This window comes from Antechinus flavipes, chromosome 3, assembly GCF_016432865.1.
Source record: "Antechinus flavipes isolate AdamAnt ecotype Samford, QLD, Australia chromosome 3, AdamAnt_v2, whole genome shotgun sequence".
Taxonomy (NCBI): Eukaryota; Metazoa; Chordata; class Mammalia; order Dasyuromorphia; family Dasyuridae; genus Antechinus; species Antechinus flavipes.
The window spans coordinates 10,618,473-10,646,359 of NC_067400.1; the positions used below are offsets into that span (position 1 = coordinate 10,618,473).

At 43.9% G+C, this 27,887-nt stretch overlaps 1 protein-coding gene across 4 annotated transcripts; it reads right to left on the reverse strand.

Moving 5' to 3' along the window:
- On the reverse strand, nucleotides 1–27,887 carry LOC127558380 (anosmin-1-like). Of its 4 annotated transcripts, XM_051991759.1 has the most exons (10): nucleotides 27,757–27,887; nucleotides 24,378–24,425; nucleotides 11,774–11,836; nucleotides 10,323–10,530; nucleotides 8,995–9,179; nucleotides 7,925–8,054; nucleotides 4,709–4,911; nucleotides 4,320–4,455; nucleotides 3,545–3,615; nucleotides 1,492–2,372 (listed from the first exon to the last, which is right to left on the reverse strand). In XM_051991759.1, the coding sequence occupies exons 1-9, from the start codon at nucleotides 27,811–27,813 to the stop codon at nucleotides 3,551–3,553; spliced, it is 1,095 nt and encodes a 364-aa protein (XP_051847719.1). In that variant the 5' UTR covers nucleotides 27,814–27,887; the 3' UTR covers nucleotides 1,492–2,372; nucleotides 3,545–3,550. The 4 variants fall into 4 exon arrangements, with proteins under 4 accessions (XP_051847720.1, XP_051847718.1, XP_051847719.1 ...); XM_051991760.1 differs by lacking the exons at nucleotides 1,492–2,372; nucleotides 11,774–11,836; nucleotides 24,378–24,425; nucleotides 27,757–27,887 and adding an exon at nucleotides 1–125 and having other exon boundaries at nucleotides 4,405–4,455; nucleotides 8,995–10,409; XM_051991758.1 differs by lacking the exons at nucleotides 1,492–2,372; nucleotides 11,774–11,836; nucleotides 24,378–24,425; nucleotides 27,757–27,887 and adding an exon at nucleotides 1–125 and having other exon boundaries at nucleotides 8,995–10,409.

Sequence of the window (27,887 nt, forward strand, 5' to 3'; positions counted from 1 at the left end):
TGAACCAAACATATTTATGGCAATATTTTAAAAATTAATTAGATGCTGGAAAACAACCAGCTGCTCTTCTATGGAGTATAATGGCGATTCCTGAGATAGGATGCATCGGAAGAATTTGGAAAAGCCTGCGAAGACATAGCAACAGACAGAGTCAAGGCGGCAGAGCCAGGACACAATGACTACAATGACGTATAAGGAAAGAGCAACAAGATGAGACGTGTAATAATGAAGCTCGGCCCAGGAAGACTTAAGAAAACGTCCTTCCTCTCTTTGTCTGCAGAGACAGGGACTCTAGGCCTGGAGCATCCCATATATACTGTCTGACTCAGTTCATATGTTGAGTTTTACTCAACACATTTTTTTTGGGTCTCTTGAATTTTTTGTTGTAAGAGAAGACTTTCTGAGGAGAGGAGGAGAGGGATATAACGTAAGGAAGGTAAAGTTTAAAATCAAAGAGAGCAATTTTTTAAAAAGACCAAAAACCTAATACTGGAAGATCCCCAGGGATTTTGCAAATAGTTGTCAGAGTGGACAACTCCAAGTTGTCTCTCTTCCCTCCCTTCCTCCCTTTTTCCCTCCCTCCCTCCCTCTTCTCTTCCTTTTTGAAACATTTCTCTCTCCCAAGGATATTTAGGGTAACAGTTAAAAGGATCTGAACAAGAAAAGTCATGTTATGTTAAAATACACTTTCTAAAAAAATGACAGTTTCTAAAACAACAGCCACTTCTTCTCCAACTTGAAGTTCCCAGGTCCCTGTTGGAAAAGTCCTCAGAAGACTTCCTCTCTGGAATCCATATCTAGAATATGAAAGTGGGAGCGCAAGGGCAATCCACTTTGAGACTACAGTTTTTCTACTGAACCATAGAGACAGTTTCCCAAAGGGGAAAAAAGTAGAAAATAGGTTTTAGGCTCAAGATAATATTGTTTCTTCATATTTCCATTTGAGCCAAAAAGGAGGTTTTTGATATTCCAGCCAGAACTCTGCTTTCTTCCTGTTTCTGCAATAAAATGTGATGGGGAGAGTCTTATTTTTTTTTCCCTTTGGCCTGAGCCAGACGTGTGTGGACAAAAGGGTCAGCAGAGATCAAGAGGGACTGTGGTCAACACACTTGAAGGTGGGGATGGGCGGGGCAGGCACCTGCTTCCCGAGTGACTCTGGGAAAGCTTGTGGATGACATTAAGAATGGAGGAGGGAAAGAAAGTGTGTTCTTCACAGACATTCAATCCTGCTTTTTATCCACCAGGTTAAGACTTTGTAAGCAGAGAGGCTTGACCTTCAAAAGTGTGTAATCACACCTGTCAAAGGAGATTCCTCTCACAAGCATTTATTAATCACCTAATGTGTGCCAGGCACTGAGCTTGGATTGGGAACACACACACGCACAGACATATACACACATACACACACAGACACATGCCCCCACATACACTTGCCCTCATGGAGCTTACATTGTGCCTTTTTTGAAGCCATTTGGAACTCTGATTTCTGGAACCTAAATGAGATGGAGAATAGGAATTGCAAGCTTCTTTTTAGACCTAGTTTTAGAAGAGGAAAGCCATTGAGGCTCATAGAGGGAGGGCTCTCCAGGAAACAAAAGGGAGGAGTTGGGGAGAAGGGAGGAGTTAAGTCAGCCTTAATTACTCCACAGATAAGGGCCAGCTGTGAGACGGTAGAATTTAGCTTTGGGAAACAGAAGACCATAAACCTAATCCCACCGTTACCCCCAACATCCTGTGTGACTTTGAAGAAGTTGTTTCTCTTGTCTGGCCCTCAGCCTTCTCATCTGGAAAATGGGTTGGCTGAGCCAGGCGACTTGCCAATGTTGCCTAGCCTTTGTCCATGGGCATTCTGGGATATCGATTACCTGGAGGTTATTGACCGAAGGAGCTAGGCCAGGTGAGCATGGGAAGAGAAGACCCAGGGAGAAATGTGCGGGCCAAGAAAGGGCGCTGGATTTAGGCCACCACTTCATGACTCTTGCACCTCTTTGTCCTGAAGTATAAAATTGGAGGCTGGCCCAGCTGCCCCTTATGTGATCATCTTAAACGCTAATATTTAATGAGCTTTCCCATTGAGGGTGGCGGGGGAGGGGGACTACTTGGCTCCTGAAACGAGAGCCTTCCGCGGAAGGGGCTGCCCCTGGAGGGGAGGGACTGCGGCCCGACGTTTTCAGACACTCTGGCTGTCCCCGGGTCTAACAGGGAGTCTTCACGTGGACTGGATGGTCACCCAGGCTCCTTCCAGCTAGAGGGGCAGCGATTGGGCGAAACTGAGTCCCGATATGCCCCGAGGCTGGCCCGCCGTCGCCACATGATCGGCGTCTCACAAGACAGGATCCCAAGTTATCAGGGAAGCACCTGGGCCTTTTGGGCTGGCCAGAAAGAGAAGGGAAAACACCCGCGTGAGCCTCAATGCCCTGATGGAGCGGCGCCGCTCCACCGCCTGCGGAAGGAATGGATGAGCCAGGGATGGATACCCGTCTAACGCCCGAGGTTGGGGCCCCTTCGCGTGTCTGGAGGTATTCCCAACACTTAGCACAGTGCCTGGCGCACAGTAGGTGCTTAGGAAGACTCAGTGACTGGTTGACTGATGGCTTTCAGCCTCAATCCCCTGCGCTTTTAGGCATTGGAGATTTGGAAGAGATGATGGGGAAAATCAGTTGTTAAGGCCTGGGGGGCCAGGCGGTCACTGCTGGGCCCCGTCCCTAGCCAGGCTGGTCGTCAGTCACTGTCCCTGGGACCTCCAAGTCTGGCCAGCCTAACAGGAGAGAAGGAACGAGCTCCCTGGGTGGTCTCCATGGGATAACCCGGGGGTGAGCGGAGTCCCAGACAAGCCTATGGGAGAGTCCTGGGATGATGGGAGTAACACTGAGAGAGACCCGAGTGAGGAAACGCAGGGGGGAAGATGATTCAGAGCTGAAAGGGACCCCGAGGCAGTTCCCTCCACTCCCATAGTTCAGACTTGGAAACTGAAGATGGGAACGGGTTAATGCTTAAGAGCCACACAGGCAGTCTCACAGGTGGGGCCCCCGGACTCCGGAGCCTGTGGATGCTGTGCATTTGCCCCCTCCTGCCTCCCTCCAAGGACAAGGGGAGGCTGGCCCGGCAGGCCTGTGCTCCGCTGGGTGAGATCCCGGATCCCAGCTCTGGACTAAAGACCGAGACAAGGAAACCTGGCTCTTCCTGAGGGTCCAGCAGTTGAGGGGAGTGAGAGCCCGCCTTGAATTAGGAGACCAGGCTGACCATGGCCAACTGGCTAACCTCTCTATGGCCAGCCAGTGAAGTCCCAAGTCCCGGGGAGCCCTGGGGTGGGGGGTGGGGATAAAACTGGCAGTGTCCTTCTCTTTTGGAAAGATCTCCAAGCACTTTTTGAGCATCAGAGAGAGAAATAGGTGACAAAGTCTAGTGAACAAGCTGGGGTAAGGGACCCAACAGCAAACCAATGTTATTCTCCTTTTCCTCAGGACTGAGTCACTGGCATTTGTCCCCAGCCCAGGGGCAGCCCGCCTGACTTACCTCCCACTGGGGGGGGGGAGGGCTTTACCTTTGGTCACTCTGTGGAGGATCTCCTCAGGGCGGGCCCTTCCTGGGATGCGGTGAACTCATTTGAGGCCTCTGGAGAAGGAAAAGTTCAGATGTGAGTTTGCTGTAGAATTGGGGTCTCCAAAGGGGGCCCCCTCAAGAGACTGACCCTGGCTAGAGCTCTGTTTGACAGGATTCTTTTTCTCCCACTTAGCCTGGGAGCTTCTCAATGGTAGGATCTGTCTTTGTATCCCCACTTCTTAGCACAGGGTTTGGCGCACAGTAGGGACTCGATAAATGTGGATAGATCAATTGATTAGTGGCTAAAGTCTCATCATTTGTGAACCATCCTGTGATGGAGGAGGGGTCTGTATTTCTCTTATGCTGGGAAGATGGCATGGGGGGGGCAGGATTCAACAGCACACACATGTATGCGCGTGCACACACGTATTCTTACACACTGAAACACACACACACTCACACTCATACACTCACACACACTTGTACACTCACACACACTCCCAGTCCCCCCACCTTCTTGCCGATCCCAGCTCTCACTGACCCAGAATCCTCCCTGACTCACAATCTCCAGCTCTCTCTCTCACGGACCCACTGTTCCTCCCCCATAACCCCCACATCTCCTGGCTCCCGATCCCCCTCTTTCTCTCTCTTCCCTCTGTTATTGTGCCCCCAAAGCTGGCCCCTGCCACACTTCCTCCTCGTGCCCCCCCCGGGCTGGCTCCTAAGCACAGTCAGGATGCCCGCCGGGACCCAGCTTCCCCACGCTGCCCCCCCACCTCTGGCTGGCGTGACAAGGAGCAGGTGGGACTTGGCGCTCTTGAGGCGTTTCTGGCCCCAGAAGGTGACGGTCTGCACTTGTACCTGGTAGGCGGTGCCAGCCCCCAGTCCATGCAGTTGCACTTCAGGTTTGGCCTGTAACAGACACATCGGGGCATTTCAAGATACCTCCCTGGTCCCCAGGACTGACCTCGGGGCTCCCCTGGAGTTTCCCAGATTTAACAAGCATCCATTCCGCTCAGACACCAGACAAGGGGAGGCAGTGGATAATGGGCGGGTCCTGGAGCGTCTTGCTGTTTCCTTCTCCGGTTCATTTTACACATGAGGAAACTGAGGCAAACAGGGGGAAGCGATTTGCCCAGTTTTACCCGGCTAATAAGTGCCTTACCCCTGCGACTCTCTGGCTCCTCAGCTTCGGAGAAGGCCCATGTGCTCCTGGTGTCCAGGGCCTCCAGAGGACCCTGTAGTGATGAACAGCTAGAACCCCTTGAGGAGGGGGATCCCAGGAAATGACAATGCTGTGAGTCCCAGCGCGGTTGGTGGTGACGTTGCCTTTTCTGAGATTCTGGGGGGACCCTGGAGGTAAAGGAACTGCAGGCGGGGATGGTGGATGGGAGGGGAACAGGAGAGAAAGAATCAGTACGTGAGCCCCTTTCGGTTCAGAAAAAGTCAATCAGCTTTTCATTAATAATAATTTCATTAATTTAATCAAGTTTTCATTAAATGCCTACTACGTGCCAGGTAGTGTACTAAGGCCTTTAATCACAAGCTTGATCCTTTGGGAGGACTAAAAAACACTCAGGGGTCGAACAAATCTGGTTCTGAGTCTAAATCCAGATGCCCGACGGCAGGATGAGGGTGAGGGGCCAGGATTTAGGGGGTTGTAAGAAGGGGTGATATAGCAGAAGGCCCTTTGGGGTAACATCAGCTCCCAGATTTGGGGGAGGGTCTCATCTGATGCTGACCCTCTGAGCTTGCTTAGTGTCTGGTCAGCTCCCACCTCAGCCCCGCCATTATCTCACGCCAAATCAGGGCAGGACTAAGGGTAACAACTATCGCTCCATCCCCCGGTTCTCCGAGGGAACGAGTAGAGTTTGAACACGTCCACGATGAGATTGTGCCGGCCACGTATCTCTTTAAAGCGTCACAAATTAGCGATTGCCGGCCTTGGCCTCCACCGGGCATTCAGTTCCTTCTGAGTTTGTAGCAAATGTTAGAAACGACCAGTTCACAACAAAACAAAGTGTTCTTGGGAACTTCAAGCGACTGGAAACTTTTATCTCTTTGGGATCGTTACTTTTCCTTTAACTCTCTCGCAGTTTGTGTTCTAACCTCAACATTCCGCTGAAGCTGCTCTCCCCCTTGTTAGCCGGGACCTCTGAAGGGCCAGATTCCGGGCTCATTCCTCCCAACCCCTCTGTGGTCTGGGACCCCCTTGGGCAGCCTCTTTTTCTTGACACTATTTGATGACCCTGTCACCTCCTCTATCTTCCTGGCTGCATCTTCATTAGCTCCCCTTGGGTGTCCCCTGAGTTCTCTGTTCCTATTTTCCTCAGTGGATTTAATTACCACCTCTGGTGCTGGTGATTCTCAAGTCTGTCTCTCTGGCCCCGAACTCTCTGCTGACCTTTGATCTTGGGTCTCCAACTGCCCGTCAGACACCTCGAACTTGAACAGTAGACATCTGAAACTCGCTATGTCCAAAGTGGAACTCATGATCTTTCCCCCAAACCTACTGTCCTCCACCTTTTCTGTTACTGTTTCTGTTCCAGTCCCCCAGACTCATAACCTGGGATCCATCCTGGATACCTCACTATCTCCCACCTTCCCACCACCAACATGGCGCCATTTTCGGCTCTGCAGCATTTCTTAAATATATCCCCATCTCTCCTCTCATGCCATCGGCATTCTGGTCCGAGGTCTCATCCCCCTGCACCCTGATGAGCTTGCCTCTGTGTCTGCCGCTCCAGGCCATCTTCAGCTCATCTTTCAAATTGAGTTTCCTAAAACAGGTCTGACCACGTCTCTTCCTACTCAATAAAATGGGTCCCTATTTCCTCCAGTACAAAGTACAAAATCCTCTCTTTGGTTTTTCAAGGTCTCCATAAACCTGCCTTTGCCTAACTTCCAGTCCTTTTATACGTCACTCCTCATTCCACCTCTTGGCTTCCTTCAAATCCCAGTAAAATCCACCATCTGAGAAGCCTTTCCTGATTCCCCTTAATGGCAGTCCTCTGTTGCTTTTCCCTTGTGAAGCCTGTATAGATCTTGTTAGTATCCAGATGTTTTTCTATTGTCTCCTTCATTAGATCAGAAACTCTTTTAGGGAGGTTAGGGAGGTTACTTTGTAACTGAGGTTACAAAGAAAGGCAAAAGAAAGGGATTATCTCTTGCCTTTCTTTGTAACCTCAGTCCTGAGTACAATACATGGTATACAGTAGCTAATAAATGCTTATTGGTTCTTTTAACTTCTCTTGACTTGAGTTTCCTCGACTGTAAAATGAGGGCATTGGACTAAATGGCCTCTTCAGTATCTTCTAGATATAAATCCCAGGTTCCCTCTTGACACATTCCCAAAGCATCCATCCATTCATCCATCCATAATTCCTTATCTAACCATTCACTCATCTAGCCCTTCATTTATTAATCTACCCAGTCAACCATTCATTCATTCCTCTACTCAGCCAGCCATTCATTCATTTACCTATCTATCCATTCATTCTTTCATCTATTTATATCTATCCATCCATCCATCCATTCATTCATGTATTCATCTAGCAGTCCATCCATCTACCCATTCATCCATGCATAATTCATTATCCAACAATTCACTCATCTAGCCCTTCATTTATTCATCTATCCAGTCAACCATTTGTTCATTCACCTATTTATCCATTCATCTATTCCTCCATCCATCCATTCATTCATTCATGTATTCAGCTAGCAGTCCATCCATCCATCCATTCATCCATGCATAATTCATTATCCAATCGTTCACTCATGTAGCCCTTCATTCATTCCTATATCTAGGCATTCATTCATTCATTCCTCTATTCAACCATTCATTCATTCATTCACTTATCCAGCCAGTCATTCATCTATCCAGCCATTCATTCATTCAAACAAACCGTGCTAACCCTGAAAGAAGTACAAAGCTGCTAAGCTATACCAACCATACCGAGCTGATTACAATCTAATGGAGTGACTGGATGGTACGGAGGTAACCATAATCTCCAATAAAGTACGCTTAGTCCATCAGTAGAGTGAAAAGTGCTTGGGACTGAAATGAGATCACTTGGAGGAGATCAGAAATCACTGGTGCTCAGGGAGGACCAATGAGTGAGTGGCTCTGCCTCGGAGGAGTCCCACCAAACTCTGAGGCCATTTACTGCTTTCCCCTCCTCAGCCAGTCACCTGGAAGTCTCTGCCCCACCTTTTGGCCTCCATCACGCTGGAAAGAGGAGAAAGTTTCAGCCCTTTCAGGGTGATGAAGGAAGGTTCAGCTCGAGGGATTAAGTCAGTAAGAACTTTCAGGTACCCAGGGCAGTGATGGATGGCTTTTGGTGCCCTCTACTGGACTAGATCTGGCCTGGTCTTTGCCCACCTCTGGAAGACTGGACGTGTTTGCTTGGAGGGGTGAAGCCCCGGGTGCCATGGGCATTCACGGCTGCCACTCTGAACTGGTACCATCTGTTTGGCCCGAGGTCGTCCAGCTGGGCGCTCTCCTCCATGGTCTAACAAAGCAAAGTCAGGAGAAGTTGCAATGTTTCTAGCCTGTGCTAAATCAGACCAGGGATGGTGTTTTTGACCAGATTGGAAACCGAGGCTCCGTTTTCTTGGAAGGGGATGACAGGTTAATGAAGATACCAATTATGGAGCTTGATAAGGAAATTATAGAGCTGGGTAGGACTTTGAGCATCATCCAGTTTAACCAGTTTAAGGTATAGTTGGGGAAATAGAGACCTGGTAGGTCACTGAAAAGGACAGTTTATTTGGAGTTAGAAGTCCATGTCTGGGGTCCTGCATCTGCCACTTCTTCCCTGTGTTCTCCTGAGAAAATCACTTCATCTTTCTGGGCCTCAGTTTGCTCATTTGTAAAATGATCATGGGGACATGAACTATTTGGCCACTGAATTTTTAATAAGATTATTAAGATCTTATTATCTGTCAAGAACTGTGGTAAATTTTAATAATTATGCCCTCCCTTCTTTCTTCCCTCCCTTTCCTCCTTTTCCTCCCTCCCTTCCTCTCTCCCTCCCTTCCTCTCTCCCTCCCGCCCTCCCTCTCTTCCTTCCTTCCTTCCTTTCTTCCTTCCTTCCTTCCTTTCTTCCTTTACTGCTTCTGACTACACTAGTGGGATGACTCTGAGAAAGTTTCCTAAGCTCCCCTCTGTGCCCCCAAGGAACTTTTTAAGAGGAGAAAGGCTAGGAGCAGGTGCTGAATGCCTTGGTGTCTTCCCTGGGAGCTCTGAGCCACTGAAATCCAAGGTTACCCAAATGCTAAGTAATGTTACAGCTGCCTGAACTTCCCCTGGAGACCCCGTTTTCTGTCCCTTTTCTGTTCATCTGAATAAGGAGGTGGTGAGAGAACTGGTCCAGGGGATGTTCCTTTGGACATTGACGGGGCTAGGGAAGGGCGCTTGAGACCCAGTTCAGAGTAAGTGAGGAGACCTACCACAGCTACCACCTCCCATTCAGTAGCCTCGTCCTCACTGGGGTGGAGCCCCCAGTGCCACCGGCTCTGCAGGATGTAGAATACGGGTTCTATGGAAACACTGGACTTGGGTTTCCAAGAAACCTGGATTGCTCCACTAGACCGCTCCAGAATCACAAGACCTTTTCTAGGCTTCAGTGGGACACCTGAAAGCCAAATGAAGTAAGTTAAAGAGATATAGAGAGAAAGGGAAAGAAGGGTGGAAGGGTAGAAGGGAGGAAGGGAGGAAGGGAGGAAGGAAGGAGAGAGGGAAGGAAGAAAGGAAGAAGGGAAGGATGGAAGGGAGGAAGGGAAGAAAGAAGGAAGGAGGAAGGAGGAAAGAAAGAGAAAAGAGGAAGGGAGAAAGGAGGGAGGCAAGGAAATAAAGGCAAAAAGAAGGGAAGAAAGAGGGAGGAAAGAAAGAAAGGAGGAAGGGAACAAAGAAGGAAGGAAAGAGGGAAGGAGAGAAGGAAGGAGGGAGGGAGGGAAGGAGGAAGAAAAGGAGGAAAGGAAGGAAAGAAGGAGAGAGGACAGAGAAATAGAAGGAAGAGAGAAGAAAACAAAGATGACTCGGACTTCGTGGTTATCTGTGACAAACTCCCAGGGCTCTTTGTGGCGAGACCAATACGGAGACTTCTCCATACCAACCGTGCTTTCTTTTTGTGTAGATATATGAAAGAGAAAGAAAAACAAAGTCCAGGGTATTTATGAAGACATGTTCAAAGTCTCTCCATGCTCACCACTCTCTCCAGCAATGGGACACTTAGAAGAGATAAAAATCGGCTTCTGGAAAGCCATCTCTGTATTGGGGGAATCCCAGGAAAGTGCAACAGAAACTAGACAGAAAGGCTGGTGGTGGGCAGGCTGGCCTTCACCTTTGCAGAAGTGGGGAGAGCACTGGGACCCTCCCCAAGTCTTTAGGGAGTGCACCCGGGAATTTCATTTATTTTGCTAAGGTCATCACTTACTGAAAATCACAATGAAACTCAGTTGTCTTCATTGAATGAAAGAAACAAAAATGTAGTTCACTTAGTATTTAGAAAAAATCAACTCAAACTTTCCCCTAAAAATGAGAGAATTACCAAATTGTTTTTGGATACAGGCTCACTGGCAGAGCCTGTGGGGCACTCAGGACCATCCTCTGCTGCCCCCTCCTCATTCTACTCCCCTTGAAGCCCCTCTCGTCCATCATGCTCGTCCTCCTTGGCTCCCAAGCTCTACCTCTGCCATGGTATTGTTGGCATTTTGCCCCTGCCCTCCCCTAGGCATCTGTGCAAAGTCCCAACGGGCTCCGGAGTGCCAGTTTTTACCTCTGTTCATGTTGTCTGGGGCCTGGCAGGTGTGCCCGCAAGCATTGGAGCAGCATTTCTTGCTCCCTGGACATTCACGGTCCACGCTGCAGCTCTGCACACAGGCGGCAGCAAAGCCGGACGCCCTGGCTGAGGGCGGGCAATCTCCTTGCTTGACGGTCTGCAGGGTCCTCAGAAACTGGCAGCTGGTCAGGCACTCGTGTTGAGTCTGCGGAAATGAGGGTTAAAGGGAGAAATCCATTCAGGTACATGAATATTTTTTAAGGGATCAGTGGGTACCATCTTATACTAGTGAGAGGCCCAAAGCATTCACAAAACTGACAGTTAGAAGAGGCCTTAGGATCATGGTTTGATTGTGCAGAGCACAGTGCTTAGCACCTATTTGGTACTTAATAAATGATTGTTGACTCAACTCAATTGGTAGGATTTTTAAATTCTCTATTTCTTGGTCTTAAATTCTTTATTTCTTGGTCTAAGTGGCAGATTTGGAAGGAGAAGCCATCCATCTAGGGCTAGGTTTCGTTTCGTTTCTTTCTTTTTTTAAGTCTGTGGCTCTTCATTTCTAGTACTTAATCCCCTTATTAATGTGTGGGAGAATTTATTTTATTTTATTTTATTATTTATTTTTTTATTTTATTTTTTTGTGTGGGAGAATTTAAATGATTTTCCTTGAGTAGTTGAGGGCTCAGAAGAAATCTTTGCCATATTTGACCTGCTCACCCATGCTTAGAAAACTGATGCATGAGATGTAAAAAAATTCTTCCCTCTCCCCCTCTTAGCCAATGATCTAGCTGACCCTATTTCGGACTGTGCCTGTGATAAATTTTTCCATGATAAGAGTTCCTTCCTTCCCCTCACCTCCACTCCTCAGTTAATCACAAAAAGTCATGACATTTTTATTGACTCAATTCATCCACCAAAAGTATAAACTCAGGTATGGTTTTCTTTCAAATTGAGAGGATTATAAGACTTGGGCTACTGAGTAAAGGCAATGACACTACCTAGGAGATGGCTTGTGATGGCCTGATATATCTAGGTCCTTATATTAGAATTTCAGTTGGCCCAATGGTGAGCTCAGTTAAGCGCTGAACTGGATTGGTGGCAAAAAGGTGGCACATTTCAGTCAAGCTTCCCAGTTATAGAATGTGTTTTGGGGGAGAAGTCTCAGTTTCTCTCAGATTCCCTCCCTCTCTTCCCTGACTCTGTCTCTCCAAATCTCTGTCTCTATAGTTTTCCCCCTCTTTTTTTCTCCATTACTTTGCTTCCATCCCATTGATCTTGTTATCAGAAAGACTGAACACAGGCTGGATAAATACAGACAGAGGCACTGATTTATTTCAGGCATAAATAAGAAAAAAAACTGGTGCTGGTACAGCTCAGCAGCTATAACTCCCAAGAACAGAGAAACTCCCGATCCAGAGGTCGGTGGAAAGGAGAAAAGACAGAATTACCGCACATAACTCCCAACATTGTATTTTCAGGGCATCCCCCACAGCTCTGCATGGCTTCAGACACTGCAAAAGTCAAATGAAAGGATTCTCATCAACAATCCATCTTTCACTCCTCCTCTTTCTACCCCCCACTCTTGCCCTAGGGCTTCGAGCTGAGGGGACAGTTCGAGCTGTCCCTCTGGCCTGTACCTCATTGATCAAATCCAACAGAGACATGGGAAACTGGGTAAGATGCTATCTGGAGTGGGCCACAAGTCAGAGGTGTGTGTGTGTGTGTGTGTGTGTGTGACTTACGTACAAAAAGAGCAGTGATTCTTTACTCAGCTTTGAGTGTATGTGTAGCTGAAAGGGAGGTTCGGCCATTATTTTCTTTGTCAGAATTATATTTATATACAAATGGACTCCATCTCATTGTGTCAATGTCTTTCTCTCTCTCCCCACTCTCTCCTTCTTTCTCTCCTTCCTTCCCTCCCCTTCACCCCCCCCCCCAAAGAATTCTTGGAAGACCTTAAAAGGGATTTTAAAAATCAAATTAGAGAAAACAAGGAAAAGTTAGGGGAAAAAAAACAGCAATCCAGGGAAAATGATGAAAATAAAGTCAACTAGTTTGAAAGAGAGAATAAAAAACTTAAGGAAGAAAATAATTCCTTGAAATCTAGAATTGGGCAAAGGAAAGCTAATTACATTCTAAGTCACTAATATATAATAAAAGAAAAACAAGAAAAAGGAAAAAGTAGAAGAAAATGTGAAACATTTAATCAGAAAAGGAACTGATCTGAAGAAAAGATTTGAAGTGACAGTGTAAAAATAGTGGGAATACCTGAAATTACAGTAAAAAAGAATTGACACAATCCTACAAGAAAATATCAAGAAAAATTTCCCTTTAGTTTTAGAACAAGAAGGCAAGGTACAAATAGGAAAAAATCTATTCATCACCACCTGAAAGAGATCCCAGGAGGAAAACTTACAGGAATATCATAGTCATATTTCAAAACTCTTAGGAAAAAATATTGGCAGCAACAAGAAAAAAAATATCATGGAGCTATAACATGGATTACACAAGACCTAATAGCTACTATGTTGAAGGTCTATAGATCTTGAAATACTATATTTTGTAGAGCAAAAGATCTGGGGCTTATCAGGATAACTTACTTAGAAAAGTTAAGTGTAATCCTGATTGAAAAAAATCGATATTTAATGAATTGAAAAATTTCCAGATATTTGTGACAAAACCAGCAGAGCTTAAGAGAAAATTCAACATAAAACATCAAAGAAAAAAATTAGGTAAACATTAAAGACCAATTATACAGGATTCAATAAGGTCAAACTGTTTACTTCTTATATGTGAAAAATATTATCAGTACTTTTATTATTGTCATCACTACTTGGGTACTTGGAAAGGCTGAGCTAATTATGATGGGGTACTTCTAAAATAATAAGGAAAGATAAAAATCCCTCTTCACAAAATTAATAGGGAAGATAAAACAGGAATAAAAATTATCTCATACAAATGAGGAACAAAAGGAAAAACTGATAGGGAGGAGTATGGTAGTACAGGAACCATATTCTCAGTCGGAATAGGTTAAAGAGGGAACAACATACATATCTAGAAGGATATGAAGTCTTCTAAATTCAGAAAGAAATAAGGGGTTAAGGATATGGGGGGAGAGAGGATAATAGATTCTTGGAAGGGTTAGTAAGTTAAAGAATGGGAGGGCAACATATTAGATAGAAGTAAAGCAGAGGAGTGAGGAGAAAGAGGTACAGGGTCAGAAGGACAGTGAGAAAAATAGGAAGGAGGAAAATACAACAAGTAATTATATCTTAGAATGTGAATGGGATGAATTTACCCATAAAATGGAAACTGATAGCAGATTAACATTTTGAACTCAACAATATGTTGTTTTCAGGAAATGCTATAAAAGTGAGAGATACACACAAAGATTAAAAAAAAAAGGTCAGGAATTGAATTTATTATGTAAAAAATCAGGGGTGATAATCATAATCCTAAACAAAGTTAAAGCTAAAATAGATTTAATCAAAAGAGAAAAACAGGAAAACTAATATTACTCAATATTGTTTTAGATCATTTAAAAGAACTAGGAAATATAAAATACCTGAGAGTGTACCTATCAAGACAGAAACAGGAGTTATATGAACATAAAAATAAAACACTTTTTATACAAATATAATCAGATCTAAAGAATTGAAGTAATATTTACTGTTTATGGATGGGTAAAGTCAATATAAAATTACAATTTTACCTAACTAATCTATTTATTTATTCAATTTCAGCTCAATTAAATTACTAAAAAATATTTTCTGAGTTAGAAAAAAATAACAACAAAGTTCATTTGGAAGAACAAAAGGTCAGGAACTTCAAAGAAACTAGGGAAAAAAAGATATAACAGGAGCACATTCAGTAGTATCAGACCTTAAATTATATTAAAAGGTGAGAGTGTCCAATGGATAATTTTGACTACTTTAAGTTTGAACTTTCTTGTATAAATAAAACTTGTTCAGCAAAGAATAAAAGGAATGCAGAGAACTGAGAAAGACTTTCATAGACAGTCTCTCAGATAGACTGTGAGTGGGTTGAAATATTGCTATGGTATAGGAAATGATGAACTGGTTGATTTAGAAAGACCTAGAATTATGAAGGAAGATACTATCTATCTTTAGAAAAACAGATGACAAGTGGAAATAAGCATTCTTACACATATGTATGTGCATGTATATGTGTATATATGTGTATGCTTATAGATATCTATGTATATGTTTATATACACATATCTGTGTTTAATTGTAATCTTCTTCAGGTGGGGAAAAATAAAGTAAAAAGTGCCCAGAGGAGAACAAAAGGAAATCTACCAGGAAGCAAAGAAAAGCTGACAGCTTTAGAAACAATGTGTAGTATTTATTATATAGGGTTTCTGGAAAGGGAAGCTTTTTGCTTTATATTTAATCCTTTTTTATGTTCTGTCTCATGCATGCCAGTTTTTCTTCTTTTCTCATTTTTTATTTAAATTAAATTTTTAAAAAGTACAGAAGAAGAAGAAGATGGAAGAGGAAGAGAAGGAAGAGGAAGATAGGAAGAGGAGAAGGTGAAGAAGAAAAAAATAGAAGGAGGAGAAGTAGAAGGAGAAGAAGAAAGAGGAGGAGAAGGAGAGGAAGAGGAGGAGGAGGAGGAGGAGGAGAGAAGGAGGAAGAGGAAGAGAAGGAGGAGCAGGAAGAGGAGGAGGAGGAGGAAGAGGAGGAGGAGGAGGAGGAGGAGAAGAGAAGAAGAAGAAGAAGAAGAAAAGAAGAAGAAGAAGAAGAAGAAGAAGAGAAGAAGAAGAAGAAGAAAAAGGAGAAGGAGTAGGAGGAAGAGGAAAATGAGAAGGAGAAGAAGGAGAAGGAGAAGGAGAAGGAGAAGGAGAAGGAGGAGGAGGAGAAGAAGAAGAAGAAGAAGAAGAAGAAGAAGAAGAAGAAGAAGAAGAAGAAGAAGAAGAAGAAAAGAAGGAAGAGAAGGAGGAGGAGGAGCAAACTTTGACTGTTTCTAGACTTTGTGGTAACCTTCTGAGTTCAAGAAATTCAGAGAGCTTAAGTCCTTATAATCAGAGCTGAATGATGCAAAGCAGGAGCTTCCACCAACAAAAGGTTAGCCCAAGCCTGGGCCACTTCACTAAAGGACAAGAACTGGAGGTTTTTTGGCAAGCGCAGAGACAGGGGAAAACGAGATGTCTAATAGGGAATTCCAAAACTGCTTTATGTTTAGCTGGATTTTAATAACAATCTCCCAACTGGATATAAAGGAAGTTAAAACTACCCTTTGCTTAGTTTGTCTTACTTTCAAGGCACATTTGTTTTCTGTTTACATCTTTTTGTGTGTGGGAAATAATAGCCTTCCCATATTTGATTTCTATCATCCAATGAATATATTTCCTCTTCTCCAGCTTGAACCCAAACCTAGGGCTCATCCCTGAATTAAAAGTTTAATGAGCTGAAGAGTTAGAAGAAAGGAAGTCTAATCTCCTATCAGAGGGCAGACTCCCCAAGGATTGAACCCAGTTGGACAACATGTGTGGGTCCAGAACAGAGAGGCCCCTTAGAGAGAGTATAAGAACAAAGCGTATATGGACCCCTCAATGATTTCATTCATGTTTGGAGTTATTGCACAGATTTTATGCGCCTTGTTCTTAATTTTAAAAGCAAATGAAAAAGAATGTTTTTCATATTATCCCCTTTTCCTAGTAAAATGTAAGCCTCGACTATTCAGCTGCTATTTTTACAGATTTTATTTATTTTCATTTTTAAAAAATTTTCTCGGTTGCTTTTATCCTTCAGTTGGACAAAGAATCTCTTCCCCTCTCTTCCCTCTTTTACATTCACTGTCACGTAACATTGGAGGCTGATGTTCAGATGACTGAGCTCATTCACAGAAAGATTTTCACTAATCTAATAGCAATAATAATAATGATAGTTATAGCTAATATTTACTGAGCACATTAAAGTTTGGAGAACCCTCTACCCCTGTCATTTCATTGAAACTTCTCATCTACCCTGGGAGGGAGGTGCTGTGACTACCATTGAGGCACAGGGGGATTAAGTGATTTGCCTAGAGGGACACAGGATGCAAACTTGGTCTTTCTTGTCCCTTATTCTCCCTGCTGTTGCATCTAGAAGTACTCACTGCACTGTTCTTATTTCTCTGATTTTACCATGATGTCTTCATATTTCCTGTGGTAATTTAGTGTTTGCAAAGTGTTTTTCACCGGGGTCTTAGGAATTAGGGAGGCAGCTATTATTCTCCCAGGCTTTTTAGGAGAGAAAATAAGAGGTAGTAATGGAGTAGGATTGGATTCAGATCTCCTGACTCTTGAGTCCAGTGGGCTCCATCTACAATGCCATGATCAAGGGTTCTAATGCACTTTGAAAATGTCTTTGTCATTGTTGTGTAGATTGCAATTAGATTATAACTCAGAAGTCATGGAGTCTGACCTCCCCATTTTACAAATGGGGAAACTGAGGCCCAAGTGACGTCTCCAGAGTTACAGAGATAAAAGAAAAAGTCTGAGGCAGGATTTGAAGCCATATCTTCTTGATCCTAGTTGGTAGCCCTTGCTAGAGAGGCGGCTGAATCCTGCCTCGTTTCCTGCCTATCACATGGCAATGCGATGGGGGTTGCGGGTCCAGCTCCGTTGGCATCTGTCTTGAGGAAGTGGTTTACATTTTTTTCAGGTTCTCTCATGCTCTCCCTCGGTTTTGAAAGACATAATTAGATGGTGTAGATCTATCCTGACTCCCTGAGTTTCTCCGTGAAAACAAAACAATAACAAAATCCCAAGCCATCGAGCATGGTTTACATTTCTGTTATAGTAATTGCAAGAAGGCTTTGTTTGAAAGGCTCACACAAAGCTAGAAGGAAGGAGTCTGAGATTGGGAGTGGGAGGTCATGCTGCAGTCCTAACAGGGAGGACCACGGACAGCCATCCAAAGTTTCCTCGACACATCCCGTCCATTGTCCACAATAGAAACCCATTTATTCTTATCTCCCAAGGTTAGAAGGGCCTGTTATGTTCTTATCTGGGGACAAGAGGGAGAGCCTGTGAGGAGGGAGAGGGGGAAGGCAGGGAAATGTAGTTCTTTCTCAGAACATGTGGGCACAAGATGCTCTGTTGTGATGAGAGAGACTTCCCTTTCTGCTCAGCCCCCACCTTCTGATCTACTTCAATGTGATTCTCTAGCAGGCATTCTGGGAAGGGGGGTCTTCTCTCCTCCCCTCTGCTCTCAATGATTCATGCAATGATCCGGTTCGTGGATTATTTTGTCCTTCAGTTTTCCTCCTTTCACCTTCCTGCCTGTCTCGTTCCTAAAGGACTGGCCAGAATCTTCTAGCACTCATTCCAGCACCTGGGAAGCTAAGGCAGCGGCCCTCACCCTTTTGTGGTCTCGCATCCCCAGCAGTGAGCAGTGCGAGCACTCGCTCCCAACGTGGATACGTTTACTTATTTATAAGTAACATCCCCAGAGTGCTGTGCTAGTACTTATGTACACACTGAAAGCATTAGAGCAAAGCCAGCTATTCTTATATCACAAAACTTAACATAGAGTTGGAAAGGAAAAAGGAAGATAAAGATAAAATTTAAGCCTAGAAGCTGTAGGGAGGCACTGGAGTGTACTGAGTTGCTTATTATTAGTTTGTTTCTTGATTCTTTGGATTATTCCATCTCTAGCTGCATGCTAAGGCTGGATATCCCTGTGGTCCTGCCGACCCCTCCTCTGAAGGATGAGGCCCTGCCCAGAATCTCCATTCGAGTGTCCAGGCTATCTAATTCGATGTGACCCTTTATGGGGATCTCCTTTCCCCTGGCTGGTCCCCTCCCCACTTTTCAGCTCCCACTGAAGTGTTGCCTCTCTCTATTATGGGGACTGGCAGATGAATAGGAAATGGACATTTATTAAGCACTTGTTATGCACCAGGTCCTAAGCTAAGCATGGAGGAGATGAATCCGAACAAGCAAGTCTAAGGCAGGAAGAGCACTCAAAATGGAGCTAAGAACCAGGTCGGGAAGCTCCTTGTGTTGGGGCTGGTGTGAAAGTTCAGAAAGTCAGAACTACAACTTGGAGATGAGTAGAGCTAAACTCTTCCCCCCAAATGGAGAGGAGGACTCCATAATGAAAGAAGAGGACCAGCAGGATGGAGGGAAACTTCAGGGGGAGGAGACGTCAGGGAAGGTGGATGTTTCAGGGGGAAGAGACCCTGGGTGTTGAGCAAAGTTCCAGGGTGAAATTGCCATCGAGGACTAGGGCTTTGGAGTCCAGAAAGCACAAGATTCTTTCTTTTCCCTTATATTTGTATTTCTAGCACTTGGTCCAGGGTTAGGCATACAATAAGTGCTTAATTAATAAATTACTTTATTTTTTATTTTTTGCTTAGGCAATTGGGGCTAAGTGACTTGCCCAGGGTCCCACAACTAGGAAGTTTTAAGTGTCTGAAGCCAGATTTGAACTCAGGTCCTCTTAACTTCAGGGCTGGTTCTCTATCCACTGCGCCACCAGCTGCCGCAGGGAGTGCTTAATAAATGGTCTGCTGACCTATTTATGTATCTATCATCAGTGTATCTATGTATACCTCTATGTATCATTATGTATCTTTATTCCTGTATCTGTGTATCTATATTACATATCTTTTATTAGATTATATATAACATAGATTACACCTATCTATGTATCTATGTATTTGTCATCTCTCTCATGTATTCATGTATCTATTATCTATCTATCCAAGTATGTCATCTGTCACCCATCTACTTTCATGTATGTGGGTATCATTTAATCTATGTATTATCTGTGTATCTATCCTTATATTGATCCGTTACCTCTCTCTATCTCTGTCTCTATCTCTGTCTCTGTTTTTCTCTGTCTCTATCTGTCTGTCTGTCTCTCTATTTTTCTCTGTCTCTGTCTGTCTGTCCGTCTGTCTCTCACATAGGGGAGTGACATGGTTAGCCCTGAACTTTAGAGAAGTCACTTTGGTAGCTATGGAAGAGGATGCAGGGAGAGCCACTAACAAGCCATCCTAATGGTCCGGCCTGACCAAGATAATGCCTGTCTAGTTGTTTGTCCTTTGTTCTCAAAGAGGACCATGGGATCAGGGAGGTGATGCCGTGACATGTAGGCGAGTTGGACTGAAGTGAGGGAGGGCTGGGCAAGGTCACCTGCCTCACTGTCCCCTCCATATGGATCCCTGACTGGGTGAGTAAAGAGGAGGGGACATGGAGAGAGATGAGAGAAAGCAGAGACGACATTTGGCCACTGATTTGATTTATGAGATGAGAGAGAGTGAAGAATCCAAGATGATGCTGGGCTTATGAACTTGGCTGACTGGAAGGTCTTTGGCAACCTTGAGAGTAAGAGGCAAGTTCGAGTTGGGATGAGTACTGGGAATAAGACAGTAGAAGGCGATCTCATACATATGGCAAATCCACTGAGTCATCCACGTCGACTCACCCTGTGGGATTGCCTCTGTCTTACATAGGAGGAGGCGGGTCTCCTCCCATGAGTCACAGCCCACCCTCCAAAGGACGCTGGGTATGTTGGTGGTCAGGGTGAAACATGGGGATAGTTTCCTTTGCAGTTACTGATGTGGTACCTCTAGTTGTAACTGTCCAAAGAGTATAGAAGAGGAAGGGTGGGAACCTCTGCCAGAAATGGAGGGTGTGGAGTGGGAGAACCAGTGTTTACAAATAGGGGGAGGTTGAGCTGGACAAGCCCCATGATTTGTCATCATGGGAAGGGTAACACGTGATTATCCATTTCCCCACCATTGCTTCTGACTCGGGAAACCAGTGTTAACTTTGTAATATTTGGCAATTCAATTCAATCAGGTTCAGTTTAGTTCAATTCACTTCAAGAAGTATTTATTAAACTACCATTATTCTAGGCAGACTATCGAACACTAGACATACAAAGACAGAAAAGGAAATCATCCCTACCCTCAAGAAGCTACTTCTTGTAAGTAAGTAAGATACAACTCATCCAAAGGGGAGTTAATAAAATAATTTGGGGCAGTCACTCCCAACCACACGGGAATCAGGAAAGGTCTTCTAGAAGGAGGTAGCATCTGAAGGAAGCTTTGAAGGCAGCTAAAGTTTCCAAGATAGGAAGGTGAGGAGGGAGAGTAGTATAGGCAGGGGGGACAGCCTGTGTGAAAACATGGCGGAGAGAGAAATTGTCATGTACAGTGAACAGACTGGAGGCTGGGTTGCTTGACTATGTGGGGGAGACTGGTTGCCATACTACCGTGTTCCAGAAACTTATAGATGGGGACAGGATGCAGCAGGGAGACGTCCATATGACAGAGGGTCTCCCAGTCCTAAAGGAAGTCATGGCCAGGATGCTCACAGGACCAGAGGCTGGGCATGGTGCGCCATGATGGACATAGACTTGCTGAAGGATGGCTCCCATCTCTCAGCTCCCATGACCTTGACCACAGCCCAGCTCCTCATTATTTTTTAACCTAAATTATTGCTATAGCCTTTTAAGTGGTCTCCCTTCCTCTGCCCTCTCCTTTCCTTCCCCATCCCTCCTTTACCCAGCTGTTAAAAACAATCTCGCCCAAGTCTGACTGGGTCATTGTCCTCCTCATAAGCCTTGAGTGGCTCTTCATTACCTCTAGTATAAATCCAATGGGCCACTATGACCAGAGAGCAAGAGAGAAGAGATGAGAGCTGAGTCTCAGCTCTGGGGATTTCTCACCTTTCTCCTAACTGGATGCTCCCTGGGGTCCCCTTCAGATGTGCTCACTGGCTATATTTTAGAGCACTCCCTTTGGCTGCCAGTTTTTCCATTCCACATAAAATTATGGCAACTCATGACTATTTGTATCCTGCCCATGTAGACTGTGGCTGCCTCTGGAGATGCAAACGGGCATCTTTGGACAATTGGCTCTGCAGGATTTAATTGGATGGGAAGTTTCCTTTCTAGCTTTGTGGCAAAAGCTCTTCTCAGGGGCACGATAAGCTCTTATGAGTAATTTGTGCATTTGGATAAACCTAATAGGCAGATCTTTAAATGGAACTTTGGACCTTTTGGGGCAGCGGGAGGGGAGAAGTTCTGTTTCTAAACCAAGATCCCTACTGCTGTGTGAACCAATGGGACATGGTTTGAGTGGGATGGCTCAATCCCTCATCCCTCCCATTTTCGGCAGAGAGATCCAGGGGGGTTTCCTTTCAAAGCCTCATTCTAGCCCAACTTTATAAACATGTCACAGATGAGACAGCAAAGCTCTGGGGTTTCTTCTCCGTCCCTGGTGGTCTTTAGTTGGGAAAGAGGTTTCCCAGCCATCAGCAGTTTTCATCACTGATCTGGAGACAGGCAGCCTTCCAGCTTCTTAAAGTCTGGGACTAAATTTGCATTTGCCTTCTTTTCTGAAATGCAGAATGTTTATTCCACTCTTCCAGTGCAAAGAAAGTCAGGCTCCAAGAGTGAGTCCAGTGGAAAATTCCCATCCCTGTCTTGTTTCTTCCTCTCTTGCAAACACACTCCTCAAAGAAGAACCACAGAACCGCAGAAGGCTGGAGATGGAAGGACCCCGGTCGAACTCAATAGAAAGAGGAGGAAGTTTAGACTGGGAAATTTATGTGATTTGTAGAAATGGAGCCAGAACCCAAGTCTCCTGATTATGATGCCCATGCTTGTGTGCTCATGGGAAGTCCTTGGGTTAGGGAAGTAGAATAAGGGAATTGACTGTAATGCATGGGCCTTCACCAGCTATTTCAGACAAAATGGTAGCCAAGCTCTATGAAATTATTGATGAGATTCTACAAATCAAATCAACAACCACTGATGCTTGGTGACTTCGGTGAAAAGGAAGGGAAAGGTGAGGATGGGGGAAATATAGGGGCAAGAAGGTTCAGGAGAAAACTGAGAAGTCCTACCCCTTGATGTCATGAACACTTTTGAAAACCAGAAATTCACGGGTTCTAGGGTGGGCGAGAACAAAATACTATCACAAAGAAGCAAACTGCTATAGCTGAAGAGAGGATAGAGCTTCTTATGCATATGGAAGATATTCCTGCATTGACTGTCTGGGCAGTCAGGCGTTGGTGCAAAAATCCAAATTTAAAGTAAACAAGAAATGGCTCCCTATGCCCTCCAGGGTCATAACCTGAAGCTCCTTCACACATTTTGTGTCTTTTTTTCCCCTCTGAGGCAATTGGGGTTAAGTGACTTGCCTAAGATCATACAGATAGGAAGTACTAAGTGTCTGAGACCATATTTGAACTCAGGTCTGCCTGACTCCAAGGCTGGTGCTCTATCCCCTGCCCCACCTAGCTGTCTCCATTTCCATTCTTTTTAAACACTCCCCCCCGCTATACTGACCTACTTGCTACTCAGCCTCCCATGTCCAGATCTTTTCGTCACCATCATCCCCCTTGCCTAGGATTTTCCTCCTCAGATTTTCCTTCAAAGCTCAGCTTAAACCTCACTCTCTGGTTGTATTCCCTGCCAAAATGTATATCCATTTTCTAGTCTTCTATACATATGGAGCACCCAGTCACGTAGGTATTCTGACTTCCAGGCCAGGGTGCTTTCCCTAAAACTAGGCTGGCCATTTAACTTCTTTATGCATTAGAGCTGGGTCTCTGCCAGCTCTAAATATTCAGCGACTCCTGGCAGGGGCATAGAGCATTCGCCAAGAAAGGTGATTTGTCCAAGAACCATCTGGGAAACTCGGAGTCTGTCTTAAGTTAAAATCAGATCTGCATCAAATTTGATTTAATAAGAATGCCGGGGCTCTCGAAACTCTCAGCTTTGAAATGTCAACAGCATATTTGAGGGTCTCTGCTCTCCTTGATGTGTTCGCACGCCTCTCACAAACGTCCCGGCAAGACACATGGGTGCTGAGAAGTGCTGCCGTCTTCCCACGCTATTAATCAAAGCGGCGACGTGAACACAGGATCCTCATTATTAAGAACATTCCTTGCTGTTAAAAAAAATGCAACTTCGGCATTCTGGGGAAACCAATGTGGTCCTAAAACCTATGAGTCATATGGAGGAGGATTATATTCCTCCAGGATCCAGAGTGGCACCCAGGGAAGGCGCAGACAGCCTGGCACTTTTCTAGGCTAAATAACGTGGGTGGCTAATTGGCCCGTTGGCTGAATTCTGGAGACCCTTGGGTTCCCCTCTGCTTCTTGGGGCTGGCTCATCTAGAAGGAACTTGTCAGAGTCAGAGCACCTGGAGGTCGGGAAGAGCCACATCTCAGAGTGATGGTTTCAAATACATTAAATAAAATACATGGATTTACTTTGATTGAAGTAAAACTACCAAGATACTGAGAAAACAAATCTGGAGACATCAAGTTAAGAAGACTTGACCTAAATGATTTTTTGCGGCTCTTTCTAGCTCTAAATCTAGCAATTGCACGATGAAACAGGGCTAATTAGACACATAGGGCGGTCTTAACAGGTTTTTCCTATCACGTCTCCTTGGGCTATCCGTCTGGCGACGTCAACAGACCTTTCTTGGAATCATGTTTTGAAAGGCAGAAAATAAGATAAAAAAGGTTGTGAAAGGAAGGCTGCAGATAAAATTACCAAAATGTAGCATTAAAAAGTTTGTGAACCTCAGATTAAGAACTATAGAAGGTGCTTAATAAATGCATCTTGATTGACTGATTTCCACTATTCCAGAACAAGCCCACATTTCTAATTTAGTAGAGAACACTGAGGGTAAAATCTCACTTGAAGATAAAACAGATGTTTGAGTCTGTGGATACTACTCCTCCAATCTCTCTCTGACCTATGTGCAAGTGACAGAAGATGGAAGTGTGAGTGACCCCCGTGTCCCCTTGATGTCAGTGCTTTCCCTTTTTTATTTTTTTAATTTTCTTTTTCTTTTTTGTTTTGTTTTGTACTTTCCCTTTCTTGAAGAGAATACTCTTTTGTAATTAAGGAGTAAAGCTGGAACTAGGATGGTGATGGGCCAATGCAAGAATGTAGATCATGGCTCCATCTTTCCCTGAATGAGAAAACTGGTGGAAGGCAGGAAACCAGGGGGAGAAGAGGCAGGAAGCTGGTACCCAGAGAAGCATAGTACTGGGGAAGAGCTGCTCACCTGAGAACATCTTCGGTTGTTGCTGCACCAGGTCAGAATCTCATCGTTCTAGATGGAAAAGAGAATAAGAGATGAGCCAGCATTAGTCCCAATGTGCTGCTGGAACTGAGGGCATCAGGTCCCGGGAGATTAGCATGGAGCCATGATCGACATGTCTACACTGGCCCATCACCACCCTTTCCCTTGAAAAGATTTGGCCAAGAAGCCAGCCCAAGACAAGGACAACATCCAGCAACCAGCCTCCATGTGGAGAAGATGAGGAAGGCAGAGAAGGAAGGGAAAGGGACTCTTTAGGGTCTGGGGACCTGGGTGTGAATCCAGCTCTGACGCTCACTTGCTATGTGACTTTGTGGAGACCACAGCCTCTCTGGGCTATAAGAGGAGGGGAATGGATTAGAAGGGATCTGAGGTTCCTCTTCTCTACATATCTGTTGACATTACCTTCCTGAGAATGTTTTCTCATCCATAAAATGGAGATAATAGATCCACTTCACAGGGCTGTTAATAGCAAAACCTGGCTTTGACATAGGGCTTTAAGGTTGGCAAAGCACTGTAGAACAAATATCTCATTTCATCCTCACTACACCCCTGGGAGGTGCTTTTTATTATATGGGGCACTAGATGCCATCATGGTTGGAGCGCTGAACCCAGAGTCACCAACACCCAAGTTCAAATCTAGCTTCAGATACTTAGCTGTGTGAATCTGGGCAAGTCACTTACCTTATTTGTCTCAGTTACCTCAACTGCAAAATGGGAGTCATAATATTACCTCTCTCTCAGGGTTGATGTAAGGATCAAATGAAATAATACTTGTAAAGCACTTAGCCCAATGTCTGAGCCCATAGCAATTGCTATATAAATATTTATTATTATTAATTTCTCAGGGATGTTGTGAAAACCAAAAAATGAAATATTCATAAGGCACTTAACTCAGTGCCTGCACAAAGCAAGTACTATACAAATGCCAGTTATTATTACTCTCATTTTACAGATAAGGAAATTGAGGCAGACAGCAGTGAATTGACTTGCCCAGGTAGGAAGTATTTGAGATTAAATTTAAACTCAGGTCTTTGTTTTGTAATTTTGTTTAGTTAAACTTAAATATAAAATGAGAAAAGAGAAAAATGCTATTTACATAGCAGACCATAAGAGAGGAGGTAACATAAAATAATCAATTTCCATTTCAAGAAAAGCTATATTAAAAATAGTACACATTGTTTTCAAAGCTGCCCAGCTTTTCTTTGCTTCCTTGTTGATTTTCTTTTGTTCTCTGCTGTGTAATTTTTATTTTATTGTATCCTCCCTCCAAGAAGGCTACGATTAAGCAGAGGGATGTGTGTGTGTGTGTGTGTACACACACAAATATACACATACATATAGATAGATTTATGCACACACACATATAGACATAGATATCTCTAAATATTCACATATACATTGATATATATCCATATTATATATACATTGATATATATATACTTATATACCTTGATATATATAGATATATATATGTTGACATTGATATATATATATTCATATACACACATATACATATGACTGTACTATACTTATTTCTACTTGTAATCTATTTCTCTGAAAGTGGATAGCATCTTCTTTCAGAAGTCCCCATCTTTCCCTGTTTTTCTAAATCAGCGAGCTCATCATTTCCATAGTAGATTCCACAGTATACCACAGTAATATTCCAACCTAATCACATTCTGTCTCAGCTTGTCTGTGAAACCTCCCTCTTCCAATTTTCTGCATTCGTTCTATTCTTGGCTACACAGGTCTTATTTATAAAAGAAAGTTTTAACTTAAGATAATTGAAATTATTCATTTTATGCTTCAACAACGATCTCCCCTTATACCTTCTAATATTGTTTAAGGTCTTTTACCGCCGATTCTACTTCCTTTACATTTCCCCCCACCCCTTTTTTTAAAGATTCTGACCTTCTGTTCTTCCAGATGAAATTTGTTATTATTTTTTTCTAATTTAGTAAATTTTTTTTTAGCAATGTAACCAGGGTAACAGTGAATAAACAGGTGGGTGAAATTGTCATTAAAAAATTATATGGGTTTCATCTCCCCATGAACAATAGATATCACTTCGATTATTTAGATCTGAATTTATTGGTCTAAAAAAGTGTTTTATGTTTATGTTCATATAGTTCCTGCATCTGTTTTGGCGGGTATATGCTCAGGCATTTTATAGACTCGGGTCTTCTCGATTCCAGGTCCAGCACTCACCCATTGGGCTATCCAGGCTCTAAATGTGATGAGGGAAAAAAAAACCCAAAACTTTGCAAAACCTTCAAGTGTTACAGGAATGTGTTATTACTGTTTAATCCTTTATATTATTTATTTATCATGATTAGGGCAGCTAGGGGGCACCATGGTGCACAGAGCTCCCTAATTAGTGGGGAAAACTCAATTTTGTGAGTTTAATCTAGCCTCAGATACAAACTGAGACAATCTGGGCAAGTCACCTAATCTCTCTGTCCCTCAGTTTCCTTATCTGTAAAACCAGCTAAAGAAGAAAAACCCAGGAAGAGTTACAACACGTCTGAAAAATGACTCACGACTACAGAATTGATCGTGCTTATTACCCATCGTTATTGTCATTGCCAATAAGCCATTATCAATCACCATCATCATCCTCATTGTTATCAATCATTTTAATAATCCTAGCACCATTTCTGTAGCACTTTGGAAAATACATTATCTCAGTTAATCCTCAGAACAACTTTGGGAGGTAGCTGCTATAATTATTCCCATTTTAGAGATATCTAAGTTGAGGGAGAGAGCAGTTAGTTGACTTGATGTGAGTCATACAGCTAGTAAATGTCTTGGGTAATTTTTGAACAAAGATCCTTCTCTCCATGAGCCTGTCTCTCTATCTCTGTGTTAGCTAGCTTCCTCTTAATATATCTCATAATTATTAGTACTAATCAATCATTATTATCATTATACTCATCATAAGTCACATTTTACAGGGTTGAGGGGAGAGAAAATGAGGCTCAGGGAAGCTTTGGGACTTGCCGATGAACACAAAGTCAGGTTTTTCCTGACTCCAAATTGAGTTTTTTCTATAAAAGATTAAAAAAAATCTATCTTTTAAAATTCCTACAAAGATGTTTAATCCAGTTTTCAAAATCGTTCTATTCATCTTTGTGATGTTCATTTTGGTTCCATACCATGCTCAGATTCTGTACGGTCCCGGCTGGGGTAAAGAGCACGTTAGCAGGCAAGTCTCACGTCCCATTTCCCACCATAAGTCAGGGCTACAGAATAAAGAATATTCCAAAGACACTTCTTGTTATTGTTGTTGGTTTTAAGCCAAGCACAAAATGAAATCCAACTATGGGAGGTGAAGTTGTACCTGATTCCATCCAACAGGTTTAGGGCTGGCAGCTAAAAGGCCCCATGGGGCTGCCATGGGGCAGCATCGCTCCTATCCTGGGCCCCCGAACACCTGAGAACCCTCCACAAAAGTGGAAATCCAGCAGAGAG